At 43.7% G+C, this 22,102-nt stretch overlaps 1 protein-coding gene across 1 annotated transcript in view; it reads left to right on the top strand.

Annotated features, from left to right (window-relative positions):
• Positions 1–7,601, top strand: part of SEMA3G (semaphorin 3G) — a 93,923-nt gene extending 86,322 nt beyond the window's left edge. Inside the window, exon 16 of the mRNA XM_087709202.1 lies at positions 6,283–7,601. Coding sequence (XP_087565328.1) covers positions 6,283–6,768 — 486 coding nt within the window. The 3' untranslated portion in view covers positions 6,769–7,601. The remainder of the gene's footprint in view (positions 1–6,282) is intronic.
• The last annotated feature ends 14,501 nt before the right edge of the window (positions 7,602–22,102 follow it).

The raw sequence follows: 22,102 nt of genomic DNA, 5'->3' as shown, positions 1-22,102 counted from the left end.
TCCTTTAGATTTTATTCTTTGAATTTTATGATGCATTTCTCAGCTAAGAAATATTTGGTGATAGATTTGGTGATAAAGGGTATACATTTCAGGGCAGTGAAATATCAGAAAATACTTTGATTGAAAATAATTTCAAAATAATTGTTTAAAATGTGTGCATATTTTTTTCCACTGGGAATTCTTTTTAAAAAATACACAAAAAGTGCAAGTGAAAGATGAACTCATTAAATATTTAATAAAAAAGACTGAACTATTCAGCAAGTTCTTATAATATTGAATCACAGCAAATGACATATTAATCCCTCACTATTAAATCCAAAACTCTATTTTTACTTGTGCTCAAAGCATGGAAGATAAACTTACATTCTTTCTGTGCAAATGGTGGACCATCCTTATAGGAAAAAAAAATAATTTAGGAGGCATAGACTCTCCAATTAATTAATTTTGAAGTAGGTCTCTGGAATAATGGCACAGCCTCGCTTCTCCCTGCTATGGTTTCTTAAATCTTTAGGCCTGATTTCAGTGGTTTGGAATACATATATATTAGGGAGTGGCTCTCAGTAAAAATCTGTAACTTTCATTGTTGCCAGAAAAGTGTGATGATTTGGGGGATATTTTCCCACAAATTATTTTGCCATAATCACAATGTTTTTTAAAGAGGCAGACTTGCATATCAAATCACAACATAGAAGCTTGAGTAAAAATTACAAAATTATTAATAAAGTTGCCTTTACAATATGTGCCAGTACTGTGGAAACCAGAGAAATATGCAAGCAAAGTGAAGGACAGTCCATGAATATTTAAAATAAAAAGGCCAATAATTATTCTACATAATGCAAATAACATACTTTACTACTTCATGCTGAATTCTACTCTATATTAAAAACTTATTTGTAATGGCAAATAGCCTTCAAGGAGAGGGTTTTCTTCCTGAAGTTATCTGCATGTAGATCAGGGGTGCCAATCTCATGTCGTCACAGTGGCATTACGTGACATATTGTGACTAAACCAGATGTGGGCAGCATGTGACACATCTGGCCCATGGGCCGTAAATTTGACAGCCCTGATGTAGATTATTTAGTAAATTATCCCACTGTTATCACTTTATAAGTTACTTAAGACGTCAAAGATACCCAGTGCTTCATTTTTCTCCTCTTTTTCCTTCAACAACACCACAATCAGATGGGTTGACTGAGAATGACTGGCCCAGCTGTCTTTCATGCCTAAAATGGGACTAGAATTCATGGTCTCCTGGTTTGTAGGCCTCAACCACTACACCAAACTTTTGGTTCTTGGAATTGCTATTTCAGGGAGTGTGGTGAGAAATTCGTAACTAAACTGAAAATAGGGAACTTCCCCCCCCCCCCTACTGTGTGAGGTCTTTCTCCTCTTTTCCCAGGCAAGTGTAATTCCCAGGAAGGGAAGTGATAATACACAATGATTGGAGAGCAATTGGGATATAGAAGATGGGAACTGATAAGTAAACACAGCTGCTGAGTTCCAGTCCAAAACCATCATTTGCTAATAAGGACAGCGCTGGTATCTCCTGAGGGTGCAGTGGTGTCAGACCTCCTCCCATGTCTCCCTTCAACTTTCTGAAGGACCACACAGATGAATGGAATGTGCTGCTCCTGCTGCGCTCCTTGTTCTTTGTATAAAACAATAAATACAAGTCAATCGTTAAAAAGAAGGGAAGAAATTAACAAGTTGTACATCTATCTGCTGCTTTTATTTTGTTTTAGTATGAGGTGTTTTCCTTTATAAGGTGGGGCTTGTGTCAGGAAACTCAGCTGGAATAGATTCTTGCAGGTGGAAGGTGTTTGCAGGAGGCCATTTCAAGATGGAGCCTTGAACAAAAGTGTTTTGTAGCTGAGCATTGTTAGCATTTTAGGTAGGCTTTTGGGGTTGCTTTGGGGATTGCTTTCTCCCTAGAAAAAGTCCTTCTAGGCCAGGGGGTCAAACTCATGTCGTCACAGCGGCGTCACATGATGTATCGGGACTTTCCCCCTCCCTTCGCTAAACCGGGTGTGGGCATGGCCAGCATGTGATGCATCTGGCCCGTGGGCCAGGAGTTTGACAGCCCTGTTCTAGGTACTACTGCTATTATTACCCAGCATACAACTAGGAGTAAGTCACTTGAAGAATTCACAACCTAATGGCAGAGAAAGGATTGGATTGGAATTAGAACATTTTTATAGATGAGGACATTTCCAAACTAGAGAAAGGTTTCCATTTATTGAAAATTGCCAGCCACCAAAGGAGTCTGGCAATTTGAGGGAAAGACAAGACTTCTGGGTCAGGATAAGCAGCACGGTTTGGGGAAAATGTAAAGCCTGACTGGATGTTTCAGAAGCTCTAATACAAAAGTAGTTGAAATAGTGGGAATGAAGTGGAAGCTTTTTTTTTTTTAACAGCTTTGATCTTAAGGGCAATCTTTTATATATCTATCAGATTGCCTGGATGTTCCAGGCTCTGGGTCCATTCTTTACCAGTATCTTCAGTATTTAGCAAGTGTAATTCTACTTTTTTTAAATCAATTATAAAAATCTCAGAGTCACATCAGTTACGTGAAATAAGCATTTACTTTTTTTTTTATTATTCTGCCTTGCCTACTTATGGGGTGAAGCAAGATGCATTTCGAACTGCTGGAATTTCTACAACATACCTGTACTGTTATCATTTTGTCATACACTGCTGCATCAGTTCAAGCATTTTAGTAATTGTTACCCTTGTATTTTATATGTTTTAAATTTTTACGTGGGAATTGTTAGAGTGGATAAATGAGTATGTTTGACTCGGAGGACCTGCTGGGGAAGGCGGGAGGAACCGGGGTGGTTGGGGGGACCATGGACATGGGAGTGGGTCGGAGCATAGCGGTCGTGACAGGGAGAGGCAGATACGGCGGGGACCTTAGGGCTGGCCATTACCGGGGAAGGAGGGTTCGCTACATTGCAGAGATCCCTCCTTCCGGCCCTAGGAGTCCCACTCCAAGACCAGATGGCGCGAGTAGTCAGGACCCTGGTCTCAGGCTGTTGTCGCTAAATGCCAGGTCTGTTGTTCACAAAGCTCCCCTCGTCCGGGACTTAATTGTTGACGAGAGGGCAGACCTGGCATGTATTACTGAAACCTGGCTGGGCACAGAAGGAGGAGTCCCCCTTGTAGAGATGTGCCCAGAGGGATTTCAGGTGCTTCATCAGCCGAGAGCCCAGAGAAGGGGTGGCGGTGTGGCTATTGTAATCCGGGAGTCTCTGTTACCTCGTAGGGTCCCTGCTCCGGAGCTTGTCGGGTGTGAGTCTCTGCTGATAAAGTTGGACCTCAAGGGTCAAGTGGGTTTGCTGCTAACGTACCTGCCTCCCAACTGCGTTGCAGCATCCCTCCCCTCGCTCCTCGAGTCAGTAGCCGAGCTGGCAGTTGAGTTCCCCAGGCTTATAGTTCTGGGGGATTTCAACTTGCCATCGCTCGGTGAACGCTCTGATGGGGCGCAGGAGTTCATGGCCTCCATGACGGCCATGGGCTTGACCCAAGTAATTCGGGGCCCAACCCATGCAGCGGGTCACATGCTCGACCTCGTATTCCTCTCGGAGCAGTGGATGTGTGATCTTGGTCTGAGGGGTAATGAGATCATACCCCTGTCGTGGTCAGACCATTGCCTACTGAGGCTTGACTTCCGGAGGCCAAACCCCCACCGTAGGGAGGAGGAACCGACCAGGTGGTTCCGCCCCAGGCGACTTATGGACCCTTTGAGGTTCCAGACGGAGCTTGGGGTTATTCCTGATACCCTCGCCCACAGTTCGGCGGAGACTCTGGCTGCCGCCTGGTACTCGGCGGCGTCGGAGTCTCTCGACCGGATTGCGCCACTACGGCCCCTCCGGGTCAGTGGATCCCGGAGAGCTCCCTGGTTTACCGAGGAACTCCGGGAGAAGAAACGCCGGAGGAGATGCCTAGAGCACCAGTGGAGGTCCGATAGGTCCGAGGTAAACCGAGCACTCTTAACTACCTGCACCAAGGACTATGTCCGAGCATTAAGAACTGCAAAAAGATCATATATTTCTTCCTTGGTTGCGTCCGCCGAGTCACGCCCAGCCGCCCTGTTCAGGATAACCCGCTCCCTCCTTAATAGGAGGGATGCGGGAGACCCCTTGCAGGGTAGGGCTGAGGATTATGCTCAATTCTTGGCGGACAAAGTAGCTCGGTTGCGATCGGACTTGGACTCCACCGCAGTAGATCCAGCTGAGACACAGGAGGATCATTTGCCACATCAGTTCTGGGTTGAGTTCCAGGAAGTTGCCTCTGGGGATGTGGACAAGGCCATCCGAGCTGTAAGTGCCTCCACTTGTATTCTGGACCCGTGTCCCTCCTGGCTGGTGGCTAACAGCAGGGAGGTGACACATGGCTGGATCCAGGCGGTTGTCACCGCCTCTCTTCGGGAGGGGCACTTCCCCGCCGTACTCAAAACGGCGGTGGTGAGACCCCTCCTAAAGAAACCATCGTTAGATCCAGCCATCTTAAACAACTTTCGTCCTGTCTCCAACCTTCCCTTTATCGGGAAGGTTGTTGAGAAAGTGGTGGCCTTTCAGCTTCGACGGGCCTTGGAGGAAGCTAGCTATCTTGACCCCTTCCAGTCCGGCTTCAGACCTGGTTACAGCACAGAAACCGCTTTGGTCGCATTGACCGATGATCTCTGGAGGGCCAGAGATGGAGGCTATGCGTCCATCCTGGTTCTCCTTGACCTCTCAGCGGCTTTCGATACCATCGACCATGGTATCCTTCTGCGACGACTGCGGGAGGTGGGAGTGGGAGGCACTGTTTTGCGGTGGTTCTCCTCTTACCTCTCGGACAGGTCGCAGTCGGTGTTAGTGGGGGGGCAGAGATCGTCCCTGAGGCCCCTAACATGTGGAGTACCTCAGGGTTCGGTCCTATCCCCCCTACTATTTAACATATACATGAAACCGCTGGGCGAGATCATTCGGAGGCACGGGATAAAATACCATCAATATGCGGACGATACACAATTGTATCTGTCCGCCCCGTGCCAACTCAATGAAGCGGTGGACGTGATGAACCGGGGTCTGGAGGCCGTTAAGGACTGGATGAGTGCTAACAAACTGGTGCTCAACCCGGATAAGACCGAGTGGCTGTTGTGTTTCCCCCCCAATAATTTGGCTAATACACCAACGCTTAGGCTGGGGGGTCAAATTTTATACCCCTCAGATAGGGTCCGCAACTTAGGAGTCCTCCTGGATCCACAGCTGACTTTTGACCACCAGCTGTCAGCTGTGACCAGGGGGGCATTTGCCCAGGTTCGCCTGGTCCGCCAGTTGCGGCCCTACCTAGATCGGGGGGCCCTCACAACAGTCACTCGAGCCCTTGTGATCTCTAGACTGGAATACTGCAATGGGCTCTACATGGGGTTGCCCCTGAAGTGCATCCGGCGACTACAGCTAGTCCAAAATGCAGCCGCGCGAGTGATAGTGGGCGCACCTCGGTTCGCCCACGTTACACCTGTCCTCCGCGAGCTGCACTGGCTGCCTGTTGGTCTCCGGGTGCGCTTCAGGATAATGATGACCATCTTTAAAGCACTCCATGGTAGTGGATCTAGGTACTTGAGAGACCGCCTTCTGCCGATTACCTCCCTAAATCGACCAATCAGATCGCACAGACTGGGCCTCCTCCGAATTCCATCTGCCAGTCAATGTCGACTGGCGACCACACGGAGGAGAGCCTTTTCTGTTGCTGCCCCGACCCTATGGAACGAGCTCCCCATGGAGATCCGCACCCTCACCACGACCCAGACCTTCCGCGCAGCCCTCAAGATCTGGCTCTCCCAGCAGGCCTGGGGATAGGCTTCCAATTACCCACCCGAGTGTTTGATTGCTGAATGAAAGCTGTGTTTTATTATTTTTCTTTTGTTCACAAAGTGTTTGTTTTGACCTTGCACTTCCCCTCCCCTGTGGTTGTAAGCCGCCCTGAGTCCCCTCAGGGAAAAGGGCGGCATATAAATCCCAATAAACCTAAACCTAAACCTAAACATACTGTAATATATGTCAGTAAAGATGTGAATCAATCATACTGTAATATATGTGAGTAAAGATGTGAATCAAAGATGTGAATCATAGCATATTCACAAATCTGTTTGGGTTTTTTGTCCCTAAGAAAGACTGAGTCTACTTTTGTGGGAAAGTCTACCCACTTCTTAACATCCTGCAGTATCTTGATTAAATCAAACTGAATTTCTAGAAAACTGCCTAATATATTTCCTCCCCCCGCCCCCGGCTCTTCCAGGTGAAAACAGATGAACGGATCATGAAGACAGAATACGGATTGTTATTTCGGAAAGTCTTTCGTCAGGATACTGGAACTTATTACTGCAGGTCTCAGGAGCAGGGCTTTACGCAGACTGTCACCAAAATCATTTTGGAAGTGGTTGAGAACGAGCAGCTGGAACAAATTTTCCAGAAGGAACAGGAGGAGGAGCTGCCTCGGTCTCCATGCCGAGTCCGCCTGCTGCATGGACAACGATTGTGGTTCAAAGACATCATGCATCTGATTGGCTATGCCAATCTGCAGAAAATGGAGGAATACTGTGAGCGTGTGTGGTGCGGAGATCGGCCACTGTGGCATAAAAGCAAACTCCCAAAGAGCAAGAACCTGCTGGAGGGTGGCAAAAAAGGACGAGGCAAGCAGCCCGGTGAGAGAAACCGGGTGCCCAGGCAAGCGGTGGCCACTGAAGGGGACATAGAGGCAACTCTTGGCAAAAGCATCCCCTGAATTAAAATCCACCCTTCTAAAACTGCCCTTGCCTTTGGCCTTGCTGATCAACTGAGCCTATTGACATCCCTTCTTTCTGTCAAAATGCTGGAGATTTAACAAATACCAAAGTATTTTTTTTCCTGTCCTGTATTGACAACCCTGGTGTGAGTTGTATCACACCTCGCACGGCATGAAGTCTAAGAATGGGCGGAGGTGGCCTCACTGATGATTGTGTGTGTTAAATGCCACCATCCCTGAAGCCTCATGTTCCGTACGGCTGAGATACATGACTCAGAAAAGGAGCCGTAAGGATCTAACCATGTGGTTGGGAGACTGTTACCAGTAACCAAGGAACAGCGGCACCCATTCCTCTTACAAGACTGAGATGAAACAGTGGGGAGCTGGGAAGAATGGAGATATGTATATAACCCTTGCTCTTCTGGAGGTGACAAGGATCAGCCGGAGATAACAGGCAACACAGTCACCCCTTTGAAGGAACAGATGCTGCTTCCAGTGACCTATTCTCCCTATGCTACATGCTGAGTATGGGTGTGACAGTTGAACTGTGTGTATCATGGTACCTGGAGGTGCAAAGCAGATTGTTACAGCACGTCCAGCCTCATGTTTTTCCTCGTTCTGTCCAACAGGTCAAAAGCAATGTCAATTCTTTGGGCATGATTGCATATGAGTTTTTAAAAGGCCAGTTACGTTTACGATGTGATTTGACCCTAATGTTCATTTATGCCACATGTGTCCTTCTCGTGCATTCTCTTGCAAATAACCAGCGGTTGTGGAGGCGAAACTAAACCTGACAAAGAAACAAGCAAATAAATAAACAGAAACCTGAAGGGTAACATGGACCAGACCAAAAGAATAAAATAAAACCTTATGCAGCTCCCGTTACCTCCCTAGGTTTTTCTCAGACTGAGCAGAGATTTCAGTGGGGAAATGAATGGCAGAAAAGTAACTAAGCTTTTTTCCCCCTCGGCCTCTCTCCCCTTCCACTATAATTGTTCTTACACACACACACACACACATACCCAATCCCTCTGTCAAACAGCAGAGGAACCTCTAGGCTAAACTTGGCCACACAACGTACTGTACTTTTGTTTGCCTATTCCTGGGCTTCCTATATTTTGCTTGCCAATATCTTACCCTGTCTCTGCACTACCTCTGATTATTTCATTGCTGGCTACTTTCTCTTGGGCAGTACAACTATCCACCACCGGAGGCCCACATGAGCATTTGGCCTAAATAAGCCTTGCCTTTCATGGACTTGTATCAATTCCTTTGTTTTAAAGATTGACAGCTAAGTGAAAACTAGCAGTTTGTTCAACAAATAAATTAAAATCTTACATAGCAAGCTCTGACTTGGGGGGTAATTTTACACCTGCTTCTTGACTTTCATCAACATAATGAATAGTCAGGACAAGTTGGCCCTGGGATTGAAATGTCTCATTGAAATGACTACCAGGTAGCGCACTGATTTCTTACTAGTCCAGAGCAAGTGTTCTCAACTTTTTTTCTGTTGTTGTTGATGGCCCCTCGTGAGTATAATTTACCTCTGCAACCCCTTTCAAAGATACTGTTAGCTCTCTATTTTTACCATCTGCATTGTTTATTAATCTGAACTGTATTGTGTAATGTAATTGTCTTTATAACATTAAGACAAAGTCATTGGTAGTAGCTACCGAAAAGGTTAATTCTATGCAGACGTAATTGCAAACAATTTTTCAAAAAATATACAAAAATATGCAATGTGTAGAGCAGCAAGAAACGAGGCCCCCTAGATCTATGGGATGGTCCCCCGATGGACCAGGTTGAGAACAACTGATCTAGAGTGCAGAAAACGCTCAAGTTGCTGTAACTTAGTGAATTGGCTAGAAGGTATAAACTAGGTGACCAGTTTCTAGACAAACTGGCCAATACCGGAGACCTGTTCCAGAGCAAATGGACAGATACTGACGCAGATCATTGTTCTTTTGGGACTCCTTCCAGATGATGCAAAAAAACTTACTTGCACTCTGAGATGTGCAAGCACTCTCATCCTTCAAGAAATATGATTCATGTGGGATTTATATGCATATCAAAGAAAGAAGGAAAAACTGCAAGGGCACTGCACCCACCTTTCTATAAACGAAGTGAATATTTGAGTAATATTTGCCATGTTTGCAAGTATGCAAAGGTAGTGTAATAGGAAGAAAAGAGGAATTCCTATAAAGCAGATCAGCAGATGCAGTTGGGGTAACTTCTCAAACTTCCACTCCAAATTCATCTTAAAACTGCTATCATCATCATCACCACCACCACCATTACCTTCATCCTGAGTTATTTTTTGTCCAGGGCCCATTGGGTACATATGGAGACAATGAGCTCATCCTCAAATTTTTCTAACTAGAAGATGAAGATACTAACAGTTGCCAAGTGCTATTAGAAAATGTGTTCCCAATGATGGTGTGTTCATTTCATCCCCAGACTGCTATGAGGGGAGCCTACATGTATCTTTATTCCAATTTAAGTGTAGAGATTTCCGTTTTCTGACTCCTCTTGCTATGGACATGTTCTAGGTCACTTCACTGATTATATGGTCAAGCTGGGATGGGCCACTTTGTGCTGGCGAAGAGACACCCCTCTTAGTCACTTGGCACTGCCTTTCATGGCTGGCTTGACTTGGCTTGGCCACTTGGCTTCCATAGGGACAGCTTCTTCAATGAGCAAGAGAGGGGGTGAAAGCAAGGATGCCTGGAAGAACTTTAATCAGACAAGGAGAGGCTGGTTCAGATGGAACATGTGGAATGGATTTCTATTCTCTCCTAGTCTGCAAGATCTTTGTACCTCTCTCAGGTTGCCAGTGCTGAGTGCTGCTTTTCATATTAAACTTCTTGAAAGTTTTTTTCTTGCAAAGAGATGTTACGGGGTGAGGGGGAGAAGCAGTATCAGAAGGACTTTCAAATATACTATCCAGCTCTGATAACAACATGAGAGCCTCAATCTTCTGAAGAAGGTTTTTAGCTGGCTCCCTAAAACATGTGTTATTAATATGCCTGCCATATTAGCAGTGGTGGGTTTCAAAAATTGTTCGAACCTACTCTGTGGGTGTGGCCTCCTTTGTGGGAGTGGCTTGCCACCCATGTGACCGGATGGGAGTGGCTTGCCCCCCATGTGATCGGATATGAAGATGCCGACGACACTTCTCAGAACCACCTTAAATTACCTCACACACAGCACTGGCATGCATAAGAATATGATGTAAACTTGTTTTTTAAAAGGAATCTTTGATTTGCGTTAAAACAACTTCAACACACGCAAGGTTCTGATTGCACCACAAACGCAGTAGTCATCCTTACCTTTCACAGAGGCACTGAGTTTTATAAATATGAGCATGATAGTGTAGAATAATCATATCCAAGGACCAGTGGTGGGTTTCAAAAAGTTTTGGAACCTCTTCTGTAGGTGTGGCCTGCTTTCCGGCTCCACTGGTGGAAACTCTTCTAACCGGTTCGGTAGATTTGACGAACTGGTTCTACCGAATAGGTGCGAACTGGTAGGAACCCACCTCTGCATATTAGTTACTTTTTACCAACTGACCAGGGATTCTTCGTCTTTTTTATTGCTGTTCAGGCAGTAGCTGCAGCAGAGAAGACAAGCTACAGCAGCAGTGCTGGGAAGGTGGCAGGAAAAATGGGGGGGGGGGTTTCATTGCTAGAACCTATCAACAGCCCTGCCAGCATCTGCCCTTCTTATACAGGTGGTCCTCGACTTACAACCGTTCATTCAGTGATGGTTCAAAGTTACAACAGCACTGAAAAAAGTGACTTCTGACCATTTTCAACATCCCCATGATCATGGGATCAAAATTCAGATGTTTGGCAACTGGTTTATATTTATGACAGTTACAGTGTCCCACGGCCATGTGGTCTCATTTTGCGACGTGATAAGCAAAATCAATGGGGGGAGCCAGACTTGCTTAACAGCCGGGTTGCTAACTTATCAACTGCAGTGATTCACTTAACAACTGAGGCAACAGGTCATAAAATGGGGCAATACTCAACAAATGTCTCACTTAACAACAAAAATGTTGAATTCAATTGTGGTCATAAGTTGAGGACTATCTGTATAGAAAAAGAGCAAAGAAGAGAATGGGAGAACAAGAGAGACCTGGATTTGTAACATTTGTCAAATGGGAAATGCTGATGCAGGATAGCTGCCCAGCTTCATAACAACTCTTTCAGGAAACAGTTTTGTCTGGACATCTGCCCACTAATAGCTTTAAATCCCATGGGTTCCTTTGATTTGAGTGGCCCCTGGCACTGTAATTTCCAAGAATAGATAATAAAAATAAAACCAGGGACTGTGTAGAGTTTCCAGTTTGTTTCCTCAAAGTTGCGGTGGGATAGATCCTAAAACAGAAGGTTCCAACATGGGGGGGGGGACTGACCCAGCCCATGAGATAGGTCAGTGATGGCGAACCTATGACACGCGTGTCAGTGCTGACACGCGTAGCCATTTGGGGTGACACGCACAGGATTTCATGCGATTCATCCTTGGCTCCTGCACGGCCGCCGAGGATGAAAGAATCTGTGCTGGAGGAACGGGGGGGGGGCGGGACGTGTGATCTCCCCCGCCCACACTCACTTACTGTATCGCCGTCGCCCCTTTCTGAGCGCAGGGGCTGCTGGTAAGGCGTGCGTGCCGTGCGCACACACATCAGCGCGGCGAGGGAGAACCCGCAGGAGAGGAGCGCGGGAACAGTGCGCGCCTCTCTCCAGTCAGGCCGGCACAGAGAGTCTACTCCTGGGACTGTCGGTTACGACCGCACCACACTTATCTCAGTTCACGGCAGGGCTGTGGAGTCTGCTGCTTCCAGCTCCACGTCCTCATCAACATGCTGCTCCGGCCCGCCCCCGCTATGAATATTCATATTCTTCGCCCTCGCGTCACTAGGAATATTCATAGCAGGGGCGGGCTGGAGCGGCATGTTGATGAGGACGTGGAGCTGGAAGCAGCCGACTCCACAGCCCTGGTTCATAGCACCCCAAACAAGATCAATAATATCAAGGGCAACATACGAAATCGACTGATGAACAAAGAAGTTACTAAGCAGGTATGTTAAATAATTTGTTTTTGGTTTATTAAATACAATTATATATTGCAATTATACATTTTTGTAGTTTAAACTATAAATTGCGCAAAATTATGTTTTTGTCGAAGTGACACACAACGCGAGTTATGCTCGATTTTTTGCCGATTTTTGACACACCACGCCAAAAAGGTTGCCCATCACTGAGATAGGTCATCTCACTGAGGGAAGAAGGGTTTTAGAAGTTGGCACTTCAAAGCATTGGCTTGAAAGAAACGAAAGTGACTGCCAAGTAGAAACATATTATTTCTTGACAATCACAATATTGTTTAGCAGAGAGATTTGATTCCCTTTGTGAACTGACGGGCAGATTCTGACAGATGGGTCAAGCCATCTATCAAAACTCACTTCCTTCCCAAGCTTCAGCTGTATCCCATGTTAGGGAGAATGATTTTTCCCATCAACAGGAATTCCATTCATTGCTTTCCCTAGTCTGTCCCACATTAAAGCGATAAAAGTGCTGCTTGCAATCCTTGACTGTTAGGGCAGTCTTCATGCTTTTGTACTGACTCAAGGACTTGAGAAAAAAGCAGAAGGATCAGTCCTATGCCAGGAACGATTCCATGAAATGGTTGCCATGGTGATTACGGCTGTTCCAATTTGTCCTCTACTCCCACCCACCATCTCCACAAGCCCTTCCTATCTACTCCAGTGGTCTCCAACCTTGGCAAGACCTGTGGACTTCAACTACCAGAGTTCCTCAGCCAGATGGCTGAGGAACTCTGGGAGTTGAAGTCCACAGGTCTTAAAGTTGCCAAGGTTGGAGACCACTGATCTACTCTGTTGCATGTGGTTGACTATTTCCTAAAAGATGGGCACTATTTCAAAGGAAGCCTTGGGCTGCAATGCTCGGTGGTTGTTATTTGTGAGAATGCCTATAGAACCAACATATGGCTCACAGACATTCTTGGAAATAAAGATGACGCTATAGCTGTGCCTTGCCCTGTAATATGTCAGCATGAATATGTTTAAATTAATAAAACGTAACAAAAGGACAGGCAGATCAGAGAGCCTGGCTGGCACTAAGGCAATAATCCACTGGTATGTTTCCAAACCCTTATTCTATTTGTGTACACCAACTTGTGGGTTTCTCTTTTGCCAAGGTTGTGACATGTTCCTTAAGCTCTAATATATAGCTCATTCAAAACAAGCCAAGAGTCCCTTCAATGATCAAGCAAGTCCTTCGTAAACTTTAGGTTCCACTGCTAACATCTCGATTGATCATACTACTCAACATTGTTCCATTAAAAAAAGAATGGACTAAATGGAATGAACATGATTTGGAGGTTCATATGAAGGTATCTATTGGGTCTAGAACAGAGGTGGTATTTAACCAGTTCTAACAGATCTTGGAGAAAGTTTGAGTAGTTTGGAGAACCAGCAAATAGGCTGGCCCTGCCCCCACTGCCTCCCAGCTTCTTTTCTTGCCCTGGAAAGCAGGTTAGTGGGGTGGGGATTTTGTAGTAACCTTCCCGCAGAGTGGGGAGGGAATGGGGATATTGCAGTAACCTTCCTCTGCCACGCCCACAAAGCCATGCCCACAGAACCGGTAGTAAATCCCGCCACTGGTCTAGATGCAGAATCGACTGCCATGGTAGGTGGGATGAGCACAATTCCTATCACCACATTTAACCAGGGAAAAAAAAACCCAAAACTACTTCATAAAGTCAGTTCATCTGTTTTTCCTCTGAATCCATTTTATCATTGCTCACCATCAAGGGAGTATCTATAATAAACAAATGATATCTTAGATTCTCTTAGCACACAGAACGGTCCCTTTAGGGCTTCTTTGAGGTTCATGGGGTTTGTGCCTAATGTTCTGTGCAAAACACCAGTTCATGATATTTTCTGGTGAGATGTTTGGGCAAACAGGGGAAGACTGGTTTGTGTTGTCCTCTCCCCGCTTTCTCCCTAGTAGCTCCAGAATAGTGTATCCAAGCAGTCCACCCATTTCTGATCTTCTGTAGGGCTACCCTTCCCTCCTTATAGCTGTGGCTAATGTCCTTGGCTTTTTCTTCCTCATACTTCTTCTGAATCACTTCTATACAGAAGAATCATGCTTTCGTCTATATCCAAAAACAAACCTACTTTGCCTCATTCTTTGTATGAATTAAAATATCTGAAATATTTTTTTAGTTTAGATACCAGTCATCTGAAAACATCTGCTAAATTCACAGAGCAATTCATATGCATAACATTTGCATAATCAACCTATCTTCCAGTCTTTTTCCACCCATCTCTCTCCTTAAATCATTCATTCGTTCGTTCGTTCGTACGTACGTACGTACGTACGTACGTACATACAGTCAGATAGATAGATAGATAGATAGATAGATAGATAGATAGATAGATAGATATGATGAGGTATAGCTCATGAAAACTCTTAATAAATACTTTTATTTGGAAAAAGCTATCAAACTCCTGATTTTTTTGCTGCCATAGACAAATATGGTTGTCCTGCAATGTCTATGCCTACAGAATTCCATTAAATATTTGCCAGAAAAATGAAAGTACTTTGATCAAAATGAATCTTAAAAAGAATGAGGGAAGAAGGATAAGTAAGAATCATTCATCCTGGAAATAGACTAAAAGAAAGTAGTCCAATTAACAATGAATTCATCTTGTTCCAATCAGCAATCTTGGATGTTTCATGAAATAGGAATAGGCTGAAAATTAAACAAGTTATTATCAACACTGTTGGAGGCCAACATGTTAGAAATGTCTAAAATAGATGAATACCTCTTATTGTAGGATAACACTGTCACTTTATATAATTAGTCCCAGTAAATCACTCCCAACACTTGTGCTAAAGCAAGAGTGTATGGTGGTCTTTTAAGCTACTCTTGTACAGTATTGAAAAGATGTTTCAGAATCTGCACCCATTTTTTTCTGCTGAAAAAGACCCCATTAAAATGGCATGGGGGAAAGAGGAGAAGGATCTGTTTATTTAGCCCAGGGACTAGTTCATTTTTGTGAAATGCAGGTTTGCTACATTGGAATATTTTTTAAAAAAAAACAACGCAGAGCTGCAATCACTGTACAATGTACTGATTGAAAGCAATTAAATAGGCTTCATGAGGATGGTTTGATTTAAAACATGATTGCAGTAAAGACATGGGGAAACAAGAGGAAACTTTAAGATGGAGAGGCTGAGAAATATGAGAGGAAAAAAACAGTGAATGTATATCCATGTCACCACTTTATCTCTGCTGAACAGATGAGCCAATGCATTACTAGTTCAGTTGTGGTATATTTAAAACCGTTGCAAAGATGGTTCATTTTTTAAATTCTACTCCTTTTCCCCTCTCCCATTTGAAGAATTCTTGCTCATCCTGCCTTTCAGTTCTTGGATTATACCTGTACCACTAGGTCTTTCAAGGTGAAGGGGGTTTAACTGCTTTTCAGCTTCCTCAATAGAAGTTACTTCATCATCGTGATGATAATGATGAAGATGAATTTTTGGCAGACAGCTAGAAAATTGCAACAGGAAGTATGGATTAGTGGAGGAGGAGAAGTGATTTATTTTGCCTCGATTTCTCATTGACTGAGCCTGGGAGGTCATTTTGCAGAACCTGGCCAAATCACTCATTTTCACTTCTGGTTCTAAGCATTTTTCTTGACTAAAATGAAGACAATTGATTGGAGGATGTCTTCAAAAAGCTTTGAAGGATGGGAAGGCCTAAAAAGTGATAAGAGCGAGCAAGAGAGGGAAAAATGTTACAGTGAATATGCCAACTTTTTCTAGTGTAGCTGCTATTCAACATCAAGTAATCAACTTGTACTCTACCAGATAGTCTCCGGGCTCTGAAATCATTGGAATCAGGCTTTTACATGGCCTGTTATCCAAGACTGAAGAGAGAGTCATCAGTGGCTTTTTGTTATGGCTTATATTGTGTGTTATGTGGTAGCTTCCATAACTGGGCCTACTATTCACTTCTCTATATATTGCTAACCAGCAAAGATTGCCAAGAGAATAGCATCCCCAGAATGGCGAGGGTAGAATGTGTGGGGAAGATAAACCCCAGTGCCATTATGTCTACCTTAAGTCCCACTTGTTTTAAAGAGTAGGGGAAGCAATTCCTATTTTCAAAAAAAGGAAGGGTAAAATAATATTTTTTCCAGACTTGGTTAGTGGAATACATTTACCCTAGTGTTCAACAAGGCATTTTTGGATGTAAAACTCCTTTTGTGACTGCAGCAGCTACTGCCAAGCATATACTTCAGTAATAGGTTTAATATTTGAATGACCTCAGATCTAATCTGAATGGATCTCCAGAAGTGGATTTTTTCATGCAGACTTTAGGAAGGGGGAAAAAAATACACTTCCTCCTAACCCCATCCCTGTTTGCTTAGACTTCTTCTGTCAGTTGTTTAGCGCAGACGTCCTCATTCAGGAACTCTGCGTGTGTGTGAGGGTTGCAACTTCATTAATGCCCCATGGCTGAAAATATTAGGAAGCCCAGTCTTTAGACCAGTGGTGGGTTCCGAATCCCGTTCAAACCGGTATGGTTCGAATGGGCCTGGCGTCGCCCACATGGATGTGTGCAGTGAATGTCCACACGCACGCAATGTGTGCATGCATCTACCTGCCTGCGACACCTCTGCAAGCCTCCGTGATGCTCCAGCGGCTTGGCAGAACATCGTGCAGGTGCCGTATGCACCATGCATGTGCGCGTAAGTGTCAAAGGCTTAAAAGACAAGTAAGGAGCTCAGGCAGCGGGTGGGCACTCTGGAGCACTGTACCAAAACAGTATCTGACGCTCCGGGCAGGCTCCAGTACGGCTGTACCGGGGCGTACCACCTGCAACCCACTATTGCTTTAGACCTTTTGGAGAGTGTCAGGTTGCAGAAGAGGAGATCAGAGCATTTTGAGGCCCCTGGGAAGGCCAAACAGAAAAACAAGAATAGAAACCAAAATTGACTAATAGCTACTGTTCCCATCACTGTGTTTGTTAGGATAAAAGATATAAATTGACATCTTGTGTAGATTTTACACCTGATCTGTTCTCCACCCAGAAAAGTCTTTCTGAAAGGGTGGCCTTTCTGATCTTTGCCTTCTCTACCTATAGCCCTTCAGCTAATGTGGACTTCAAGTTTTTGAAGACCAGAGTGCAATGAGATCAGAGAGAGGAAAGAAATTGGTGAACTTCTTTCTTGCATCTGCCGAGCTATAATTACAGGAAGTTTTTTTTAAAAATCCTATAAAGTGCAAAAGGAGCATGATGTAGAGTAAAATAATGTATGAGCTGGGAATGAATTTCACATGTTATAGCCTATGAAACGCCCACCCAGTTCACCCTCATTCCCAGTGAAGTTCCTTTTAGATCTATTAGAATCCATCTTCCATAATGTTAATGTTGACTTGAAAGATGGGCAATGTAGTCCAAAGTCTCTCAAGACCACAATATTGGAGGAGAATGTAACCATCTTCTGAACAAAATGGGTAAGATTTCATTTGCCCCTGTGTCTGGGCTCTTTTAATCGCTCATTACAGTTCTGTGTTAAAGAATATCAAGCTAACCACCGTAAAATATAAAGACATAACAGATTTATGGCAACATTAGATTTGGTGAAGTGTAGAAGAATCCATTTCATCAGATATGTGGAATGTTATCCTGAAGTGGCAGATTTATGTAGGCAGAGTTCACATACTGAGCTTTGATTTATTAAATTGTAGCTTATTCAAGTCTTAATATTATGGGTAAAATCTGTCACTTGTGAAGAATAACATTTTTTTACACTAATCCAGTTCCAACATAATTATTATTAATTATCATCACCGTCAAATGTATTTTCAGACCAATATCTCTCTCAGAGTTCAAGATGGCTCTTGTGGGGGAGTCTTAACTAATTATACTCCCACAAGAAAATTGAGATTGATTGGTTGAACACCGCTTGATGTTTAGTTTCCCTACTTCAGGTCCAACTTCATAAACACTACGCTATAGCCCAGCCCTCAGTCCATTACAGAACACCCCAAATCAGTGGTTGGTCCCAGCCAGTATGTCCTGCTACGGGCATACCGGTAGCTGCTAGGAGCAGTGGCCACCATACTGGAATGGTGCTTTGGAGGGCCCACCTTCCCACTCTCGTTCCTTACCTGTATTTAAGCCAACTGGGTCATTTGCACAGGCACGTGCAGCGTACGGCAGTGGTAGACGTATTTGGGGCAATGGTGGACGGCCGGCCCCATCACAGCGTACCGGTTGCGACAGGATACGGAACCCACCACTGCCCCAAATATACATATAGTAGAGTTGCTCTCAAAATTGTTACAGAATGACAGTACAAGAAAACAATCAAGAATTTAAATTGAGTAATAAAAGCATCCATGAATAGTAAGATCAATTTAGACATCAGAAACCTAGAATTGAGAGGGGGAAAATAATCTCCTGATGTCATAAAAATGTCCTGAATACCAAATAAGCAGTGAAACACACATGGAAAAGCTGGTTTTCTGATGTCTGTTCTTTTGTCTTCAGGAACAGGGAAGTGAGAGCATTGAAAATGGGCTTTTGAGATTGATAGTTGCATAAACTAGTGGGGGGAATGCTTCATCTGATTGGCTAGAGAAGACCTGTGTCCAGCCCACTATGGCCATATATATATTAGGAACTGGAGATTGGCCATTGATTCCCCTCTGACCTACGTATTATAAATCAGTAGTAGCACATAGAATACAAATGGTTCTGGTTTCAGTTCTTGGAACACCCCAGACAAAACCGCAGAGGTTTGTTCTTTGATATTCTGGAAAGTTGCTATCAGTCTGTGTACAGACCCAACTGCCTGAATTGTTTTCTATTAATCACATTAAATGGTGGGAATGTATTTACTGTATTTATCAAATTTATTTGCTGTCCATTTCCCCAGTAAGATGACTTTGGATAGCTTATAGATCATAGAAAGATAAATAGAAAAGTGCTTGAAAATTTAAAATTATGCAGAAAGCAGGAACTGGGAATGCTTTCATTAGAGACACCCAGATTGTGGGAGCTGTACTCCTTCATTTATTACTGAGCCCCCAGGATCCTTCCTCTTGACTATACTGGCTGGGACCACTAGGACTTGTAGTTTGCCAAAATCTGGAGGTAATCGATTCCTTGTGATACACGAATAGATTCTTATTGTCTTTAGTTGCTAGTTGGCAGCACACATTAAAATGAAGTTAGCATTATGCAAACCACATAACCAGAAAAACCCATTAGAATCCTCACTGCGACTTTCCAATTTGGATTCAAAGCAAATATAATTAGTTCATCATTTGGTCTTAGTCCTGTTTCATACCTAAATGCATGCGTGTTTCTGTCACTCTCCAGATTAAGCTTTTTCCAAGTACCATCCATCAACTTTTTTCTAGTTTCATGCTTTCCATAACTGTCTCTAAATTTCCACCCAAATTCCTGGTTGTTGGTGTTGGAAAGAACACAGTTCTGGCACAGTTGGAGATATCAAGTTGAGAAAGATTGCCATCTGCAATAACCAGGATCTGTATGTTGAATCAGCACCCTCGTTCATTTTCAGTAATGGGCAAATGATTAATTATTCATCCAACTTATCCTTTGTGAAGTTTCAACCTCTATAGCAAAATACACTAGAGTTAATTGTGAGGGACATGCTTTTGTTCACCACTATTCAGTGGCCCTCATCATAAGCCTTCAGGCTTTAGTTGACAGAATGAAGGCTAAGCCAAGGCAGATACATTGTGTAGCTGCATCTAACCGGTGAAGCCTACACCCCCTTCCTGTGTGATTTGTGCTGGCTGGACTGGATCCTATTCCTGAAACTAGAGCAGATTAGAAGAGAAGTCTAAGAGAAGTGGGAGGAAGCAGAAACCTTATATAACAAAGCAGAGATATTGGTTTGGTCATGGTTACCAGCAGCTTTGATTGGAAAAAGCAGATGTGCTTTTGGAGGAACAGCATGATCTTGTTTGTTCAGTGACCTCTCTGGTCTGATAAAAATCTTTTTCTTCCTGCTGCCAATCAAACCTCATACAGTAGGGAGAACCAGTGGACCTGCCAAGAAGAAGATTATTACCAAGCAAGAATCGCTGTGGACTACATAGTTGATTTAGGATGTTTATAGATTCGGCACAGACATTAAACAAAACAAAACAGTGGGATGTTGGATGGCACAAGGAAGAATTCTTCTGTCTTTATCACATTATTCCATTTTGGATATGAAGATACCAGGAACCACAGCAAAATAACCTATCCTGTTTCCCCTAAAATAAGACACCCCCCCCCCCCGGATAATAAGCCCAATCGGGCTTTTGAGCGCATGCGCTAAAATAAGCCCTTCCCTGAAAATAAGCTCTCCACAAAAATATTGCAACTCAGTAGCAGCCATGAGGTGACCATGCTCGCCACCTCCTGCACCTCATAAATAATAAGACCTCCCCAAAACTAAGTGCTTATTTCGCGGGTCAAAAGAAAATAAGACCCTGTCTCCATAATCCTAACACAAATAAGACCTTGTCTTATTTTTGGGGAAACATGGTAGAGTTCTGGTTCCAAAATTGGGGAGGATGCTAGTTTGTTCCTGAATGTTCTTTCAAGCTTGTGGACTGAGGAGAAGAGAGAGAATCAGTTAAAGAAAGGTAGCTTGGAAGGGAATTTTAGATCACCTTATGATACAAATAAATAGGAGAGGTTATTCCCCACTTCCCCATTGCAATCCTCTCCCATTAAAAAGATAAAGTCAGTTTTCTAGGAGAATATCTATGGAGATTCTCAGTCATCCAGGTCATGGTTGTGCCAAAGGTGCTTTTTATAGAGGCAACTGGATTTTTCTGCTTTTTCTTTGAAGACATTTCACTTCTCATCCAAGAAGCTTCTTCAGCTCTCATTTAATATTTCTAGGAGAATATTAAAAGGAAAAAATGTGACAAAGGCAACAGAAGTGAGCAGGGACGTGCAGTCACTAGAGGCAGGGGAGGCGTGGCCTCACCAGTCATGAGGAAAAGGAAAGAATTTTAAAGAATTTTTTAAAAATAATTAAAGCCAAGGTAGTTGCTGCCAGATTCTAAGTCACAGTGACTTGGAACAGTGCTTAGTGTTAACTATAGGAGGCCAGAGAACTATTTTTCGCCTTTTAAGAGTTAAGCAAGGGTTAAAAAGCAAAAGATTTCGTATGCAAAGGAGGCACGTGTTCTCTTGCCTCCTGTAGAGGGCATTTTTAGAGGCTTTTTAGAGTTCTCTGGGAGCAACTAGCTCAGTCTGACTCAGAGCTCTGGCCTTTCATGAGGGCAGAGTCGAAATCCTCTCTGAAACAGCTGGAGAAGGTGCGTGTGTGGGGAGGGGGGAGGAATTCAAAAAGTTTGATTGCATGCAGAACCACGTTGCCTTTTCAAACACACACACACACACACACACACACACACACAGCTGGATAAAAGTATATAAGCCCAGCTTCACTGAAAAGGCAACGTGATTCACCTTCAATTAGGGTGACCAGACGTACCGATTTCAGCGTGACAAGCACGCTTTATAACAATTTTTCCCATGTCCCTCCGCCTTTTAAAAAAGTCCCGATTTTCTGGCTTCATGTTGAAAGCCCAGTGGATTTGCTTAAGAAATCCTAACCGGGGCAAGACAAAAGACACCCTGTCTAATCCCCCTCTCTCTCTGTCTCAGTACTTTCATTGAAGATATTAAAACGTTAAAGCAACAAAATGGACCTCCCTCCCACCCCCCGCGCCGGTCGCGTTTACCTCATTTTATAAGAAAAAAAAGATCTAGTACCATAGAGCTGCAGGAAATGGCTAGAGAGGTCGCCAGTGTTACTTCCTGGATTTTCCAGAGGGGAGGGGCACGGAGGTTGGAGGACTCCTCCAAAATGGTGGGAAAGTTTCCATTTGCTCAGTTCTTTGTATTAACATCTATATCATTTTGGATTGACTTGGAGTTTCTGCCTGCTGGTAAGTGTGCTGGGTTTTTTTCTTTTATTTTTTAATGCATCTTAAAATAATGTAGGTTTTTAAAAATGTGCAGCTGCTGTTTTTTAATTCAAAACAATATGTAACACTATGATGTGCCATGGAAAAATCATTTTAAAAAAACCCTGAAAGAACAAAAGGGTTTTTTAGGGTATTTTCCTGATCAAAACTATAATATTGTTTCTGCATGACACCCTTAATCACAAATAGCCAACTACACTTCATTCTAAATAGTTTTATTTCCTTTATTGTATGTGATTACTCAAGTCCAAAAA

Source organism: Thamnophis sirtalis, unplaced genomic scaffold (assembly GCF_051295495.1).
Source record: "Thamnophis sirtalis isolate CommonGarterSnake01/CBP01778 unplaced genomic scaffold, rThaSir2_p1.2 scaffold_3, whole genome shotgun sequence".
NCBI classification, from domain to species: domain Eukaryota; kingdom Metazoa; phylum Chordata; class Lepidosauria; order Squamata; family Natricidae; genus Thamnophis; species Thamnophis sirtalis.
The sequence above is the reverse complement of the archived record's forward strand: the minus strand, read 5'-3'. Positions and strand labels throughout refer to the sequence as shown.